We start from the raw sequence: 19,162 nt of genomic DNA on the forward strand, positions 1-19,162 counted from the left end.
ACACACACCAACACACACACACACACTCTCTCTCTCACTGAAGACGAAGACACACACACGTTGCACACATGTGTGTGTGCACATACATACGTATGTGCATATACATATGTATATGTACGTATGTATACACACCACACACATGCGCGCATGCACACACATATATGTATATATGTATGTATTGTGCATGTATGACAAAAGTAATGCAAAGATTGTTGTAGGTCATTGTTTGAGCATCTCAAAATAGCTAACTTATGATTTGGCAGCATGAAAGAAACACAAGGTTGACTGGTAGCTAGAATATAGACTTATGCTAGAGATCACTGAATCCAAGAAGGGAAAAATACTCACCATCAAGAAAGGATTTAATATGTATATGCACAGGTTTGGGTTGAGCATCCTCGACATTTTTAAAAAAACTTCTAAGAAAATAACCTTTGCATGAAAGTGGAAAAAAATTTACATGCATTAAGTAATAAGGAAATCTTACACTAGGGAATCCCCTTCGAACTTCTTGATATCGAACTCCAGCTAGGACAGGATAATTTCTCAAATTTATGACTTGTTCTGTTCAAACAGCACCTCAAAAAATCAGCTACATGCAAAGAATTCGGTTGAACATCCTCAACATTAAAAAAAATCTTTTAAAAAAACATCCTCACCATGAAAGTGGAAAAATTTTAGATGCATTAAGTAATCAAGAAACTTAACTTCAAGGAATCCACTTCGAACTTCTTCATAGAGAAATCCAACTAGGATATGATAATTTATGACTTGCTCTATTCAAATGGATTTGGGTTTCTCATATGCAAGGCAGGGTGCCTTCTCCTTCACATGTGGTAGAAGACCTCTCTGGTCTTAGAGACGGGAGGTTGGTCTTGGACAATAATTACCAGCCCTAACAAGAGAAAAGAAAAAGTGGCTTGCAGATGCTTGGGTTCAAGAGCACCTTGCTGCAGCAAGGGCTCATCAGCAAGTTCGTTTGGATCAGGGATCGGAGCATTCCTTTCATGCACGAGTCATTTTGGATTTCAGATAGAAGGAAAAGTCAATAACCACTACTATTGGCCTAGGACAGGGTAAAGAAGGTTTTTCTCAGCTACTTGACTATGATAAGATTTTACACTCACATCTTGATGTCATCTTATGCATTGCTTCTGATTTCTATGCCTCCCTTCTTTTTTCAAATCATGACACACAGGCCAGAGATGATGCCAGACGAATAGTTTAGCAAGCTATTCCAAAATTGGTGAAACCAGATATGAGAGTCTTATTTGATGCACCCTTTTCCAATCTAGAATTTAGGACTGTGCTATTGAAGGTGCATGGTGGAGAGGGAGAGAGAGAGAGAGAGGGTAGGCTAGGGAGAGAGATAATGATACTCAAAGAGAGACATAATGAAATGGAGATGAAATAGCAAGAGCAATGTACAAAATGAAAGTACTCACATGTAGACCAAAGAGCTTATAGGCTTGATACTTGATTGATGTGACAAGTGACAAGTACACCTCTTATATAGAGCGCACACACACATATGAGTACCAATGCATATGGGATAACTCCCAATGTGACACGAGGCATCCATAGGACACACTAGACTAAAACTCACACTAGGACTCACTAGAACAAACCAAAACTAACCCCCTCCCATGGAGGAAAGGTGGGTGACTACTGGAATGGAACCAAGAATAGAACATGACGATGATGGTCATCGAACTGTGCAATGATGGTCTAGAACTAGACATTGCTCCCATGCTAACTCAGAGGCAAGTGAGCATGGCTCAGAGGCTCACCTAGCATGGCTCAGAGGCTCATCATGCATGGATGCATGACCAACTCAGAGGTCTAGGAGACCAATGCACCAACATCCTGGAACTCACATGCCAGGCCTGATAAATAGACCTATCAAAGCCAATATATGGCTCCCACAATACATCCCCCTCCTCGCTCCAGGGACAAATGAGGGACATGGAGCCACACATGACACATATAAAATCAATACATCATTTTAGGAGGACTATCCAAGGCTGAGAACCTTTATTGACACCTTAAACATTCATTTTGGAGGGACTACTCAAGGTAGAGAACCTTTAATGACCCCAATCATAGAAAATAAAAATATATTTCATTCATTTTATGCATAGCAAGGGTAGAGAACCCGTAAATGACCCCAAGTAGCTGCTGCACATAAGAGTGCACATCCCGATCCAAAGAAGTATATCCGTGAAGAATATGGCGAGAATGCCCCGAATGATATGTCGATGTCGGCCATGGGAGCAACTACAAGGACCAATCATATGGTGACTCTCAAAATGTCACGATGTGAGTCACCAAGATCAGAGTAGAGCCTCAAATTTGAGCAATTATGCTCAAAGGAGGCAAAATGCCTAAATGAATGTACCAAATAGTAATGAAATTACATCAATTTTGGAAAATCCCCAAACAATTTACATGTCATAGGTTTCAATTATGCCAAAGGACTGGAAAATTCAGAAAATCCCTAAATTCTAGAAATTAGGGTTTTTATTAGAAATTAGGATTTTAAAAAATTTAGGGATTTTCAAAATTTGTTGCAGGAAAGTATCCTAGCAACCCTCAGGATCCCTCTGATCATGAAAGTCCCAAAACATACTGAGTATCCAACCTGAAATTTCAAAACTCGACTCTTAGGTCAAAAACCTTAGTTTTGACTGTTTTTCTCATATTCAGCACTGGATTTGCTGTTCAGAGTGTCGTAGAGGTGGGCAACTGTAGAGTTAAAGGTGGCAGCTGAAATCTTGGCTCAAATGGGTTGACCCCTTTTTTTTTCATTTCTTTTTTTGGCATAATTGGGAACCATGTCACTTAAGCCCTGCAGGGTGTTTGGGACTCTGGAGCAATGCTTGATTCACTTACGGAGAGTCTTACTCATCTTATCCTGAAGGAAGGGTGTAGAGCTTTGGTTGTCCAATGGAGGACCAATCACTCTTTTTGGGTACTTTTTCGTAAGATCTTGGCAGAAGCTATCAGTTTGAGATTGCAGCCTTTTCTCCCGAGTCTTATTCATGATAGATTATGGATGGTCAAAGCATTTTTTATAACATTTTTTCATTTTGGGAGGCTTTCAAGTGGGCTATATAGTAGAGTGGCTAGGGTTTAGCCTTCTACTCTTGGATTTTGACAAAGCATATGACAAAGTAGATTGGGGTATCTTAGAGGATACCCTTCTCTACTTTGGTTTTTGAGATGCTTGGATCAAAGGGGCCTCTCCCCTATATAGATCAGCCCACATTCAGGTGCTTATAGAAGGGGTCAGAGGAGAAAGATTTTGAGATTTCATATTAGTCTAACAGGGGTGTCCTCTTGCCCGTTTCTTATACTTATTTGCGGCTGAAGCCATAAGCAACTTTTTGAGATCTTAGGCTGACATTATTGGGCTGAGGCTTCCCTTGAGCTAGAATGAGGAGATCTTGGTCAATGAGCTTGCTTATGACACTGCTGATTTTTTGGATGTCACCTTTCTAGACTCTCACATCTTTTAGGACAACCATGGATTTATTTTGTTTTGCACATGTGTACATCAATTGGAATAAATCCAATGATTGTGCTCCTGCGAGCCCTCTCCCTCCCTCCCGCAGCCTCTACCCCCCTAGCTCACCCCTGCCTCGGCCGCCCTCACCCCCTCGCCCTCCGCCTCACCCCCGCCTCGGCCGCCTGCACCCCCCCCTTGCCTCTCCGCCCTCACCCCCTCGCCCCTCCGCTCACCCCGTCGCCTCGCTGCGCCCTCACCCCCCCTCACCCGCCCTCACCCCCTCGCCTCTCCGCCCTCACCCCCCGCGCCGCTCCGCCTTACCCCGCCCCTCCCCTCGCTACGCCTCATCACCCCTCGCCTCTCCGCCTCACCCCGCCCCCTCCCTTCGCCCTCCCCCACCCCCTTGCTTCGCCTGCCCCCCGCCCCCTCGCTTCGCTCTCCCCCACTCCCCGCTTCACCCCGCCCCCTCGCTACGCCTGCCCCCTGCCCCTCCTGCCCTTCCACCCCGCCCCCTCCCGCCCTCTCGCCCCGTCCTGCCCCACCCCAGCCGTCTCCCGCCCTCGCCTCCTCACCCCACCCGCCCTCCATCCTTAAACCTTCCCGCCCTCCGCCTCCGCTTCCCCCGCCTGACTCACATCGCCCCGTTTTGCCTCACCCGTCTTCATCACACCCAGGCTCCACCCCCCGCATCTACCCCCCCCCCTTTTTTTGGGTGGCAGCTTCTTCTTCATCGGAGGTCTCGCAGTGTTCTCTTGGCGGTATGGCAGCTCCCTGCCCGGAACCGGAGGCCTAGTCGGACCCTCCCTCTCCAGATGCCTACCGCGTTATCTTGACAGAGCAACAATCGTCTCGGGTTCAGGAGGTTGCCAATGACTTTGCCCTTACCTCTGTCTATGGCAGAGTCATTGGACATTCCCCCTCCAGATCAGCCATCAGGGACTATCTCCAAACCACTCTCATGCTAGAGGACGGCCACATTGAGGAGGTGGCTCTTATGGGAAGGGGCATCTTCTGGCTCAAACTCTCCAATGCGAAAGCTGCGAGCAACCTGATTGCTGGTTCCCCCACTTTTGTGGATGGCAAGATCATTATGATAGTCCCTTGGTACCGTGGATTCAGTGCAGCGGATTTTGATGCTCGGTTCTGCATACCTCGCCATCCAGTGACGCTAGTTTTTCCAGGTCTTGCTGCTGAGCTGCGGCCGATTGTCAGGGACCTGGGCTCCCACTTTGGCTGGGTTATGCATGACACTTTCGCCGACGCGGTGACTACGGCAGGAGTCCCCCGAGCCCGTGTGGCTGTGGCGGACCCTGCGACTCTCCTTGCCGTGATCGAGATCGTGACAAATGCTGGTAGCATCACCCAGAGCATGGTAGTCACAGGACAGCCAGGCCAGTGCCTGAGGTGTCACGGCTTTGGGCACCTGGCTGCTATTTGTCCACGATTCCCCAGTTCCTCTCGGCCCCCCCCGCCCCCTCCCCCTCCGCCCCCTCCCCCCCCCTCCGGGCAGCCACGTCAGGAGGAGCAGAGGCAGCCGGAGTCCGGTCCAGAGTTAACTGGCGGTTGGACTGAGGTCAGAAGGAAAAGAGGAAAGAATAAGAAGATTTCTGAAAAAGGCAACGAGGCAGAGGTTACCCAACCTGTAGCAGCACCTCAGAGACCTGACAGGCAGCCGTCCCAGGGTCCTGGGAGAGCTTCTTCTTCGACTGTAGCCCGCCCTCCACAGCCTCAGATCCCCCTCTCTTCCGCTCCCCCGCCCCCTTCCACTCAGTCCCAGCCTCTTCCCCAGTCACACCCCCCTCCTCCCGACGCGCAGCTTCAGCCCCCGCCTCTTCCTCTTCAGTCTCCTCCTCTTCCTTTTCAGCCCCAGTCCCAGGTGCAGCCCCATCCCCCCCCCCCGCCTCTCTCAGCTTTCCTACAGTGTCAGCTGTACCGATGGTTCCTCAGCCGCGGGCAGCCCCCACTCCCCCTCCTCCTCCCCCCCCCGCTAGTCGCCTCCGTGGAGTCTGAGTTGCCCCCCAGCCCACCCCCCCTTCCCCTCCACAGGCAGGACACCCTGATTCTACACCACCATTGGAGCAGTCTTCCCTGTCCGCTAGCCCCTCAGTTGCAGACTCCGGTGGGCCTCAGCTTCAGGAGAGAGAGCTTCCTCGCGACTTTTACAGATCTGGCCCATGGGACTACTTGGATGTGGCCGACCTTGGGACCTTCCCTGCTTGTCTCGACATCAGTATCTTCCTGCTCTGCAAAGGAGCGGATGGGAAGATCGCAGCCTTGGCCCCGAGGGATGGCCCTAGCTTTGCTTTCACATTCCTCAGCGACGGCACCGAGACTTGGACAGACGACTCGGTCTAGGAGGCTCTCAGAGAGCAGACGCACGCTCAGGTTTGCTCCTGGATAGGCCCGTCCGGTGGACAGCTTCTCGAGACTCAGTGGTCCGAGGGTGACGTGTGCCTGCGGTGGCGTTGCGCCGCCAAACGCTTCAAATTGATTGTGATCCTCAGTCCCCCTCTGTTGTGGCCCCTCCCCCAGGATGTCAGAGCCTGGACCCCTCAGAAACTCCGAGCCTTCTACGGGATGACTACTTCAGAGATCTCGACTTGGCTCGAGAAAGCTTTTGTTCATGGCACCAAAGGCCTCTTGCCTTTGCTAAAGGTGTTGAAGAACGGGCAGGACGACCCCGCCTCCCCCTCCAAACCTTGTCATAAGCGTCAGCGCCTCCACTCCGAAATGTCAGCTTCTTCATCGACATCTGCCGCGAGCAGACAGTTGTTCGCAGCCTACCAGTCCTCACCATGAGCCTACACCTTGTCTCCTGGAATGTGAACGGGTTTCATTCTTCTGGCACCCGTGGTCCTAGGAAGCTCATTTTGAGACAGGAACTTCAGCCAGCAGTGATTGGTCGCTTGGATATACTTCTACTCCAGGAGCACAAGCTTTCTGTGGCTCATTCCCGTAGCTGCGGGAAGATTCTCCCTGGACGCTCTCACACTTATTGGGAGCCCTCGATTGGCGCACAGGGTAGGAGTGGCGGTGTCTGTACTTCCGTGTGCGAGCAATTAGCCCAGGGAGTTTTTGGTCATGGCACGTTGATCCCAGGCCGTGCCCTTTGGGTAGGCCTGGAGTTGGAGGGTTCCAAGATAGGAATCCTCAACATCTATGCTCCCATAGACCTCCGATGCAGAGCCACCTTCTGGAGGACACTCACAGGGATTCTCCTAGACATGGATTCCTGGATTGTTGGAGGTGACTTCAAAAATTTGGAGACCTTGGAGGACCAGCAGGGCAGAGGACCAGAGTTTACAAGTATGTCTCAAGCAAAGCACTCCGCTTGGGACTCCTTTATCTTCGCGACAGGAGGTAGGGACAGCTGGAGAGACCCGTCCTTCCGTCGTTGGCACGAGAGCTTGGACTTCTCGTGGGGCTTCCGCAGGGAAGGAGGCAGACTCTTGGAGAGACTGGATAGATTTTATGTCAGTGATTGGGCCATCAGCAGAGGCGGTCAGGCGGGTATAGTACCAGAGACGACACTTTCCGACCACGCGCCTGTGCTCTTATCATTAGACTCGGCAGTTCAGTCCCTTCCTCCCCGTTCGTGCCGGATTCCCGACTCCATATTCCTTAGGGAGGACGTGCGCAGCAGTATCGGTAGCCTATGGGACAGAGATTGGGGCGAGTGCGTGGATCTGGTTGATTCGGTGGCGCAGGCTTTGCAGGAGTCCAGTCAGATTTGCCAGCTCGCAGCCCTTCAGGTTCGATAGGAGTGGTGGTGCAGAGAGAGAGCTCTTCGTAGGGACCTCGCTTCCATTCAGCGACTCCAGCAGGCAGCCCCGGGCTCGGAGGAGCTTCGGATATAGGCCCTTTGAGCCAGAACCCTTCTTGAGGAGACTCTCCAGCGCCGTTCAGAGTTTTCCTATCACGCCTCTCTCTCTTTCTGGGCTCGGAAGGGCGACCGGATGTGCAGGGAGTTCTTCAGGACATATGGCCAGAGAGCAGCAGGTGATCAGCTACGGAGTCTTAGGACAGCAGAGGGGCACATCGTTACTGATCCGGGTGAGGTCTTGGGGTTGGCTACCGACTTCTACAGGACTCTTTTCCAGCAGGAGCAGCTTGCCCCTCGCACTCGACGCTCCTGCGAGGAGGTGTGGAGGCACATTCCATCCCTGCAGCCCAGCATGCAGGCGACGTTGTTGGCACCGTTCATTCACTACGGACGAGATGTTGGAGGCCTTGATGGCCATCGACGGGCAGAAATGCCCTGGCGAGGATGGGCTATCTCGCGCTTTCTTCACCTCCTTCTGGGATCAGATCCATCAGCCCCTCCTAGCAGCCCTCCAGAGGATTTTCAGCAGCGGATATATGCCAGAGAGCCTCTCCTCGGGATTGATTTGCCTCATCCTGAAGGAAGGAGATCGACAGGAGATCTGTCAGTGGCGCCCGATCACCCTCCTCACCACTGCCTACAAAATCCTTGCCAAGATGATCAGCGCCAGAGTTCGGCCTCTACTTCCAGACCTCATTCATGACACTCAGACAGACTTTGTCCAGAATCGCAGTATCCTGGATAATGTCTTCACCTTCTCAGAGGCGGCGGAGTGGGCTCCGCACAGTGGGTCACATTTAGCCATCCTACTTCTCGACTTTGAGAAGGCCTACGATCGAGTGGACTGGTCCTTCCTGGAGGGTACTCTGGAGCGACTAGGTTTCCTAGCAGGATGGATTCAGGGTATCTCAGCGTTATACAGGACAGCTTCTAGCAGGGTCATCATCGGCGGCAGGATGGGAGAGCGATTTCGTTTGGAGAGATCAGTGCGTCAGGGTTGCCCCCTTGCTCCTTACCTGTATCTCTTCTTCGCCGAGGCTATGACATACTACCTTCGGGCGAGGTCGACCGGGATCCGGGGTGTTCGCCTTCCCATCAGGGAGGACACGGAGCTCCTGGACTCGGAGTATGCAGATGACACAGCACTGTATGTCCAGGATGATGAGATGATGCTGGAGAGGGTGAGGCTGGCCCTAGAGGTCTTCTGTTCGGCAGCCGGTGCGAAAATCAACTGGAACAAATCAGTTGGTTTTCTCACAAACCCCGGGGCGTGCTCACAGTGGGGGAGGTTTTTGGGTTTCAGGTTGATCCCGCGGGGACAGACAGCTAGATATCTTGGCTTTCAGGTCGGCCTGGATATCACGCCAGCTCAGCAGTTTCTCCCGGTTCTAGATTCCATTCGACGGAAGCTGGCTTTCTGGAGCACTGCTAAGCTCTCTCTTGCAGGTCGTGCTCTGGTAGTCAACCAGGTCCTCCTAGCCACGGCTTGGTATGTGGCTTCCTGTTGGTGTTTCTCGAGATCCAGCGTGGCACAACTTAGGAGGTTGGTTCGGAACTTCCTGTGGTCTGGGGGGGACAGTCTCAGAGATACCAGAGCTAGGGTTGCCTGGCAAACAGTCATTCTTCCGTAGGCTGAGGGTGGCCTGGGGGTCATTGATCCAGAGCTTCAGAGTCAGGCCCTGCTGGGCAAGTTAGTTATCCGCGGTTTGACCCCGGGGGGGCAAACGTGGAAGATGTTACTTCAGCAGGGGGTCGGTTCTTGTGTCCCGCGCCGAGGTGGAGAGTGGCTACCGTCCCTGAGGTGGATCTTCACTTCTGCCCCGCTCACTCAGCCCCGCTCCCCACTCGTTCGTAGCCTCCTTATGGTTTGGAGGCGGCTCCGCCTCAGTCTCATACAGTCCCCTCCTACCTATCAGAAGGAGATCGATCGCCAGCCGCTCATCTGGAACGGTCAGGTCAGAGATGCCGAGGGCCTTCAGTTGGGGGAGAGATCACACATCAGGTGGGACGGCTGGATGCGGGGGCCAGCCCGGTCCCTTCGAGTTTGAAGGGACACGTACAGACACTTGGAGACCGCTGATCTAGCAGTCGCAGCTGGAGGTGCCCGTGGAGCTCAGGCGAGATGCACGGAGATAGACGGAGCAATTCCAGCCGATTGGTTGGTCCCACCCGAGATTCAGATCCTCATGCCTGGTGATGACCGTTGGCTGGGACAGTTCACCCCCCGTGGCATCCCACTGGTGGTTGCGGGTCGGATGGACGACACCTCTGTTTCCTTCTTCGCGATTATAAGGGACGGCCGACTCAGGAGAGAGGATGTGCTCATCGACCCCCTACTCCCATGGCAGAGGGTTCCGGTCGTAGGCCTCGTGGGGAAGGTTTGGCGGACCGATCCTAGTATAGAGCAGGATCAGCTGCAGTTATGGCGACTCTGGCTCTGGGAGGGGCGGGCCTTGTCAGAGCTTGATTGGGACCCAGGAGCGTGGAGATGGCCAGAGATTGAGATTGTGACAGCCGACCTCTTTCTTTGCCTACAGCACGACATTTGGCAGGCGAGTTCTCGGGAGGATGCAGAGCCGCCCTCCCACCCAGCGGCCCAATTGGTATGCTCAGGGTATCTCCAGGTTATTTTTGCAGGCCTTCTGGAAGGCCTTGTGGGAGAGCTGGTGGCCGCGGAAGATCTCCTACTTCCTTTGGCTTCTCGCCCACAAAGGTCTTCCAGTGGGGAGCTGGTTGCGGCAGATAGGTCAGGATGGACGTTGTCAGATCTGTCATGAGGACGAGGAGTCACCAAAACACTGCCTATGGGGCTGCACTCGCGCCCAGGAAGTGTGGAGGTGGACCTCCGGGATCCTTACTCGCGCAGCACCGGAGTTAGGTTTGATCACTTGGGGCGCGTTCTGCTGGTGCAGCACCGCACCTGGTTTTCATCACTTGTTCGAGGAATGTCCACAGGACCCCACGTTCCTTATCACACAGGGGACGTGGGGGCCACTCGAGAGCATTCCGCCGCACCTGGCAGAGGCTGGCACAGGATCTCAGGAGAGGCAGCCAGTCTGGGAGATTATTAGTAGCATCGCAGGATGGCACATTTGGACCTCGCGCTGCGCGCAGATCCTCGGTGGCACCTCCCTTTCGACTGCCCAGATCATGACTGACATCTGGAGTGAGATTATACACACCCTCAGAGGGTTTGCACTGTGAAAGGAATGAAAGGAGATGTGGTGAATCGTCGGAAGGAGGTTGAATAGGGAGAGCAGGGAGCCCCATGTACTGTGAGACCAAATTGGGTGTGAGAAGCTGCCTAGAGCCCATGAACTCAAAAGTGTCTGTGACAGAGTCATAAGAACTGATGAATCTTGTACACAGTTCCACATCCACAGGAGGAAAGATGACCTTGTCGAACTCAGTTAGACCCAGGGTCTGGATCTCGGAAGATGTCAATACCGAGGATAGTTTGAGGTTTGGATCAAGAAGAGGTTTAAACATAACCCGAATGTGGGAGAGAGGAGGGGTGGTTATCGAAGGGCTCTGTATCTCTGTTGGCCCACCCGACCCTTTTGAATGTGGTCTTCGTGCAGAGGGGGTGTAATCTGAGCCCCCATGGTTGGAAGAAGAGGCACTGGAGCTCTGAGAGGGGAAAAGAGCCCCCCGCTGCTGTCTTGATTGTGGTGGTTCTCCATCCGAGATGATAGTGATGTTCGGACCAAGATGGGGATGCATCACTGATGAAGACGGCCCTGCTGACGAAGTCGGCCCTATCGATGAAATTGGCCCTACCGATGAAATTGGCCTTGCTGATGAAGTTAGCTCTGCTGATGGAGTCGGCCCAGCTGTAGAGGCTGTAGGCATGGGTGAGGTCATGTGCACTGCAGAGGCTGCCTGAGACTTCATGGCGGTATAGAAAGGGATGAAGAGCTTATCTCGGGGCAACCGTGGCTTATACTTGGACTTCTTCTCGAGCATGAAGAAGAAACAAGAGGTGAAGTAGGAGCTAATGACGAAGCAAGAAGGGGAGTTGATGACGAAGCAGGAAGGTGAGTGATGACGAGGCAAGAAAGGAAGTAGGAAGGGAAGGGGAGCTGATGACGAGGCAAGAAGGAAAGCAGGAAAGGAAGGGGAGCTGATGTTGAAGCAGGAAGGTGAGTGATGATGAGGCAAGAAAGGAAGCAGGAAGGGAAGGGGAGCTGATGACGAGGCAAGAAGGAAAGCAAGAAAGGAAGGGGAGCTGATGTTGAAGCAGGGGGTGATGACAGGAAGGTCAAGAAAGGGAGGGAAACTGATGACGAAGTAGGAAGTGAGATGATAACAAGAAGGGGAGCTGAAGCGGGAAGGTGAGCAGATGACGAGGCTAGAAAGGAAGCAGGAAAAGGAGGTAAGCTGATGTTGAAGCAGGGGGTGAGCTGATGACAGGAAGGTCAAGAAAGGGAGGGAAACTGATGACGAAGTAGGAAGGGAGATGATAACAAGAAGGGGAGCTGAAGCAGGAAGGTGAGCAGATGACGAGGCTAGAAAGGAGTTGGCCAGGTGATAATGAGGAGGGGAGTCGATGATGAGGTCCAGAGAGGAAAGCTGGCGAGGTGATAGTGAGGAGGGGAGCTGATGACGAGGTCTGCTGAGAAGGGAATTAGCAACCAGAGTGACTGCAAGGTGATGGAGTCAAGGAGAAGCAAGAGGAGAGAGATGGAGCTGGAAAAGATAGGACACAATGGAGAGGTGGCGCAAAGTGGAAGGAGAGAGGTGGCGTAGTGGGTTGGAGTTGGCCTAGGGTGGCACAGAGTGGAGATGGCGGAGGATGTGGAGGTGGGCAGGGAGTAGGAAGCTCGCAGGAGAGAGGGAGTGGGGCGTGGCCCAGCCCAGCAGAGTAGGGGAGATGACGCAGGGTGTGGAGGTGGGCAGGGAGCAGGAAGCTGGCACAATTCACTAGAAGAGGGGCTGCCAGGAGGTGAAGATGCGATCCAAGGTAAGATGGTGAAGCAGGGAGAGCTGCGTGCAGTAGGAGGGGCTGCTGAGATGGGGTTGCGATCCAAGGCCAGGGCTGCCAGGAGGATGCGCTGCAGATTTCGTTGATGGAGAAAGCTGCAGGAAAATTCGTTGATGGAGGGAGGGCTGCTATCGCTGGTGGAGGGGAGGCTGTAGGAGAAATCGCTGAGGGAGGGAGAGGGGGCTGCTATCTTGATTGAAGGGGCTGCAGGAGAATTCGCTATGGAGGGAAGGCTGCAGGGGAAATCGCTGCGGGAGGGGAGGCTGCAGGAGAAATCGCTGAGGGAGGGAGAGGGGGCTGCTATCTTGATGGGAGGGGCTGTAGGAGAATTCGCTATCGAGGGAGAGCTGCAAGAGAAATCGCTGGAGGGGAGGCTGCAGGAGAATCGCTGAGGGAGGGAGAGGGGGATGCTATCTTGATGGAAGGGGCTGCAGGAGGATTCACCGATAGAGGGAAGGGAGCTGCGTATGGTTTTGTTGGAGGGGGGGGACAGCCACAAATACACAACCAAAGAGATCCAAATTTAGGAAAGTAAGCCAAAAATAGCATGAGTGGGCTGTAAGATGCAATGGATGAGCTGATCCCAAGAATCCACGCTGAGTTTAGCCAGATGCTAAATATAGCACTGGTCGGAGTTGGGAGGTGAGATGAAGGACCGACGCTGAATTTGGTGGCTAAATATAGCCTTGGTGGGAGGTGGTAGGTGAGAGAAAAAGCGGTGTGGGAAAGAGGAAATATTTGAATGAAAACGGTGGGAAAATCGGAATTTGAATTTTATTTTCTCCTGTATAGGCCATTGGACGAGTGTGTCATAGGGGTGAATGAGGCTGAAGGAGGGATGAACCAAGGGTGAACCAAGGTTGAACAAGGGCTGACATTGGTGTGCCCATGGGTGACTGAGGGGTGAACAAGGAGCGGCAAGGAGTGACCTAGGATGAACAGCGGAGGAACAACGGGTGACATAGGGAGGAGCATGGGTGACAGAGAGTGAGCTTGGGGGGTGACATAGGAATGAACAAGGGTGAACTAGGAGTGAACAGGGGTGACCTAGGAGTGAACATGTGGGTGACAGAGAGGTGAACATGGGGAGTTGACATAGGAGTGAACAGGGATGACCTAGGAGTGAACAGGGGTGACCTGGAGGTGAACATAGGTGACAGAGAGGTGAACATGGGGAGTTGACATAGGAGTGAACAGGGGTGACCTAGGAGTGAATAGGGGTGACCTGGAGGTGAACATAGGTGACAAAGAGGTGAACATGGGGAGTTGACATAGGAGTGAACAGGGGTGACCTAGGAGTGAACAGGAGTGAACATGGGTGACAGAGAGGTGAACATGGGGAGTTGACATAGGAGTGAACAGGGGTGACCTGGAGGTGAACATAGGTGACAGAGAGGTGAACATGGGGAGTTGACATAGGAGTGAACAGGGGTGACCTAGGAGTGAACAGGGGTGACCTAGGAGTGAACATGGGTGACAGAGAGGTGAACATGGGGAGTTGACCTAGGAGTGAACAGGGGTGACCTAGGAGTGAACAGGGGTGACCTAGGAGTGAACATGGGTGACAGAGAGGTGAACATGGGGAGTTGACATAGGAGTGAACAGGGTTGACCTAGGAGTGAACAGGGGTGACCTGGAGGTGAACATAGGTGACAGAGAGGTGAACATGGGGAGTTGACATAGAAGTGAACAGGGGTGACCTAGGAGTGAACAGGGGTGACCTAGGAGTGAACATGGGTGACAGAGAGGTGAACATGGGGAGTTGACATAGGAGTGAACAGGGGTGACCTAGGAGTGAACAGGGGTGACAGAGAGGTGAACATCGGGAGTTGACATAGAAGTGAACAGGGGTGACCTAGGAGTGAAGAGGGGTGACCTAGGAGTGAACAGGGGTGACTTGGAGGTGAACATAGGTGACAGAGAGGTGAACATGGGGAGTTGACATAGGAGTGAACAGGGGTGACCTAGGAGTGAACAGGGGTGACCTAGGAGTGAACATGGGTGACAGAGAGGTGAACATGGGGAGTTGACATAGGAGTGAACAGGGGTGACCTAGGAGTGAACAGGGGTGACCTGGAGGTGAACATGGGTGACAGAGAGGTGAACATGGGGAGTTGACATAGGAGTGAACACGGTTGACCTAGGAGTGAACAGGGGTGACTTGGAGGTGAACATAGGTGACAGAGAGGTGAACATGGGGAGTTGACATAGGAGTGAACAGGGGTGACCTAGGAGTGAACAAGGGTGACCTAGGAGTGAACATGGGTGACAGAGAGGTGAACATGGGGAGTTGACATAGGAGTGAACACGGGTGACCTAGGAGTGAACAGGGGTGACCTGGAGGTGAACATAGGTGACAAAGAGGTGAACATGGGGAGTTGACATAGGAGTGAACAGGGGTGACCTAGGAGTGAACAGGGGTGACCTAGGAGTGAACATGGGTGACAGAGAGGTGAACATGGGGAGTTGACATAGGAGTGAACAGGGGTGACCTAGGAGTGAACAGGGGTGACCTAGGAGTGAACATGGGTGACAGAGAGGTGAACATGGGGAGTTGACATAGGAGTGAACAGGGTTGACCTAGGAGTGAACAGGGGTGACCTAGGAGTGAACAGGGGTGACTTGGAGGTGAACATAGGTGACAGAGAGGTGAACATGGGGAGTTGACATAGGAGTGAACAGGGGTGACCTAGGAGTGAACAGGGGTGACCTGGAGGTGAACATGGGTGACAGAGAGGTGAACATGGGGAGTTGACATAGGAGTGAACAGGGGTGACCTAGGAGTGAACAGGGGTGACCTAGGAGTGAACAGGGGTGACCTGGAGGTGAACATAGGTGACAGAGAGGTGAACATGGGGAGTTGACATAGAAGTGAACAGGGGTGACCTAGGAGTGAACAGGGGTGACCTAGGAGTGAACAGGGGTGACAGAGAGGTGAACATGGGGAGTTGACATAGGAGTGAACAGGGGTGACGTGGAGGTGAACATAGGTGAGAGAGAGGTGAACATGGGAAGTAGACATAGGAGTGAACAGGGGTGACCTAGGAGTGAACAGGGGTGACCTGGAGGTGAACATAGATGACAGAGAGGTGAACATGGGGAGTTGACATAGGAGTGAACAGGGGTGACCTAGGAGTGAACAGGGGTGACCTAGGAGTGAACATGGGTGACCTAGGAGTGAACATGGGTGACAGAGAGGTGAACATGGGGAGTTGACATAGGAGTGAACAGGGGTGACCTAGGAGTGAACAAGGGTGACTTGGAGGTAAACATGGGTGAACAGGGGTGAATAGAGGTTCAACCTGAGTGGCAGGGGTGAAGAGGGATTAAGGAGAAGTGTGTGTCAGAGAAGGCAAGGGCTGTTTCCGTCTTGCCAGAGAAGGAGAAACCCAATTTTTATTGGTCTCCCACCAAAGAGTGCAACTGGGCAGGGCAGAGAGTAGAAGCTTGACAGGGTTAGGAAAGGGAATACATTGTTGTTGTTTTTTTTTTTTTTTTGAATAAATAGAAATTCAACTAATAGGAATGGAAATCCTTATCCAAAGAGAGAGAGTCAATGTGGATGATACTTCTTTACCCGTGAGCCATTCACAGGTGCTGGTAACTTCTTGCCCTCCAAGGTGGCCAAATAAACCCCTCCACTGGGAATAATCCTTGTGATAAAGAAGGGCCCTGTCCAGCCACTGACAAATTTGGGTTTATGCTTCAGGAACTTACTGGAATATAACAAGACCAAGCTGCCAACTTGGAATTCCCTCTTCCTGAGATTTCTGTCATGCCATGCCTTCTGCCTTCTTTGCTAGACTTCCTGAGCAAGGATAGCTTCACGACGATGTTCATCCAAGGCTTCAAGATCCCATAATCTCTCAAGTGTGCATGCCTCCAAGTTATCAGCCATCTCTGCCATGACCCTAGTGGTCTTCATGTGGAACTCATAGGGCATAACCGCCTCCAAGCCGTAAACTAGCTGGAAGGGTGAATATCCAGTGCTAGCCTTGTATGCTGTTCTGTAAGCAAAAAGAGCAGCTGGTAGTAGAATATCCCAATCTGCCAAGGAATGAAGGCATAACCGAGCCACAATATGAGACATGGTCCGATTGGAGCTCTCGGCCAAACCATTGGCTCGAGGGTAGTATGAACTAGAGGTCTTGTGAACAATTTGCAGTTGGGTGATGAGGTCACTGATGACATCATTGAGAAAGTGGGTAACTCTGTCACTCATCAATTCCACAGGACATCCAAACCTAGAAATGATTTGATCATACAAGAATGAGGCCACAACTTGAGCAGTGCAGGTCTTCGCTGCCTTAGCCTCCACCCATTTAGTGCCATAATCGGTAGCAATCAGAGCATACTTGTTCCCTCTTCGAGTTGCAGGAGAGATGGGTCCAACAAAATCCAATCCCCATCTATAGAAGTGTGGTACAGGGCTGGATGGCTGAAGGGGAAGGTACTCCCGTCGGGTAGGCTTCGGCCCCCCTCTTTGACATGAGTCACAGCGGTGCACATAAGCGTAGCAGTCTTGGAATAGCTTTGGCCACCACAACCCAGAGCGCATTATCTTTCTAGCAGTGGCCTCTGGTGCCATATGACCTCCCCCCATTCCTGAGTGAGCCTCCTGAAGGATGGCTTGTGTTTCATGAGGAAGCACACACCTCCTTAAAATGTGGTCCTTCCCCAACTTGTATAGCTGACCCGCGATCAGTTTGAAAGGAGCAGCCTGAACAATCTGCCTCCGCTTTTGTGCTGGAGTTAACCCTTTGGGGAACTCCCTTGTAGACAACAAGTGTACAATGTTTGCATACCATGGGGGAAAGCAGTCCACAGCAAACAGGCAGTCATCTTTTGGTATTGTGGCATCAACACAGAAGAGGCCCGCATCTGGAAGGTCATCATCAACTCCTATGGCTGCTTCACCTGAAGAGATCCTTGATAAGTGGTCTACTGGTTGATGCAATCGGCCTGCTCTCACTAGGATGTCAAAGTCAAACTCTTGAAATAGAAGAATCCACCTGCTCACTCTCCCCCCAAGCGTTGGTTTGTTCAGTAAGTAATTGAGAGCTTGATGATCAGTAATGATGATAAACTTACTGCCCAAGAGATAGTGCCGATACTTTGTCATGGCATAGACCATGCCCAAGCCCTCGCGTTCAGTGGTGCTATAGTTTCTTTCTGCTCCATTGAGTTGTCTGCTTGCGAAGTACACAGGTAGGTCGAGTTTGTGCTCTTCATCTGGTTGGGCCAATATCGCCCCAATCGCCAGCCCACTTGCATCTACATGCACATGAAAAATGACATCCCATTGAGGTTGCCGCAAGATGGGTGCCTTTACTAGACGATCCTTGAGGTTGTCAAACGCCAGTTGTTGAGGTGCCGACCAGTTGAAGGACTACTCCTGCCGAAGGAGTTCCGTCAACGCCACCCCTATGTCGGCATAGGACCTGATGAATCTTCTATAATAACCCACATGTCCCAAAAAAGACTTGACTTCTCTGGGTGTGCGAGGAATAGGCAAGGTCAATATCACTTCCACCTTTGCTAGGTCCATGGTCATTCCCTTAGCCGAGACGATGTGGCCAAGGAGAACCCCTCGCAAGGCGAGGAAGAAGCATTTGTCCGGATTCAAGCACAACCTAGCTTCTCTGCACTTATCAAAAACCCACCTCAACTTACTCATGTGATCAGTCTGAATAGCAGGTTCGAGGTGAGAAGCATTCTTACCATTGAACACAGAGAAGTCATCCAAGAATACCTCAAGGAACTTTCCGATGTTCTCTTGGAAGAGTTTGGTGACAAGACGTTGAAACGTGGCCGGTGCATTGCATAGACCAAAAGGCATCATCCGGTAAGCATAAGTTCCCCATTGGGTGACGAAGGTAGTCTTTAACTGATCTTGCTCTCGCACCCGAACCTGGTGATACCCACTGTATCCATCCATGAAGGAGTAGAGAGCATGACCAGCTACGGTTTCTAGCACCCTGTCAATGAAGGGGAGAGGAAACCTATCCCGACGTGTGGCGGTATTCAAACTCCTATAGTCGACACAAACTCGGAGTTTTCCAGTCTCTCTTTTGGGCACCACTACGATGCCACTAAGCCATTCGGAGTAGTCAACAGGGTAGATCAACCCTGCTTGCTCCATCTTTTGAATATCAGCATGGACAGCCTTGCCATAGTTAGGATTCATGCGATATGGTCCCCTGATCACCGGCTCTGCTTCCGGATATAGATCGATGCGATGTTCCATGAACTCAGGGGGTACTCCCTTTAAATCCTTATATGACCAGGCAAAGACATCAACATACTCTTGAAAAAAATCAGACAATGCAGCAAGGAGATAGTCATGTTCCCAGACCCAACTGGCTACCTTAAAATGTCGTGGTTGGTTTTCTGTCCCTATGTTCAGATACCTCCAATCCCTAGCATGGTCCACCTGAGGTATGCTTCCTGATGTGGAGTTGTTCGGTTCTTCTACTCCCACTGCTGGGTGCGCAGGAGAATCATCCAGAGAAAAATTCCCCACTACTTCTTCCATCCAAGAGCTCGGATAGGACGGTTGGGTGTGTTCTAGAAATGGTTGGAATGTAGAGGCAGCACTTGGGCCCATTCTCTTCTTTCCTTTTAGTGCTTGCTTGAGCATTCCTCTGTATGGTAGTCCAACCACCTCGTATGTAGTTTCATGAACCTCCTGTGTCGTTGGGGGGTCAGCTTCTGACACATATAAGTCGAGTAGAACAAGGTCCGTGACATCTTCTTCTCCCTGTATGCTGTGGGCTTGCCTTGAAGGTCTGCAGTTCCAGACTCCAGTGTGAATGTGGACGACTCCTTCAAATTGTCCGGTCTCTTG

At 51.9% G+C, this 19,162-nt stretch overlaps 1 protein-coding gene across 1 annotated transcript in view; it reads right to left on the reverse strand.

Moving 5' to 3' along the window:
* The window catches only part of LOC147879379 (putative ion channel POLLUX-like 2), a gene marked incomplete at its 3' end in the record, with an annotated part of 161,432 nt that overhangs the window by 70,440 nt on the left and 71,830 nt on the right, over window positions 1-19,162 (reverse strand). The window contains exon 4 of the mRNA XM_087372213.1: window positions 488-564. Within this exon, the coding sequence (XP_087228339.1) occupies window positions 488-564 (77 nt within the window). The remainder of the gene's footprint in view (window positions 1-487; window positions 565-19,162) is intronic.

Source organism: Dipteris shenzhenensis, unplaced genomic scaffold, assembly GCF_047967505.1.
Source record: "Dipteris shenzhenensis isolate YYH24624 ecotype China unplaced genomic scaffold, Dip_SZ_1.0 scaf0029, whole genome shotgun sequence".
NCBI classification, from domain to species: domain Eukaryota; kingdom Viridiplantae; phylum Streptophyta; class Polypodiopsida; order Gleicheniales; family Dipteridaceae; genus Dipteris; species Dipteris shenzhenensis.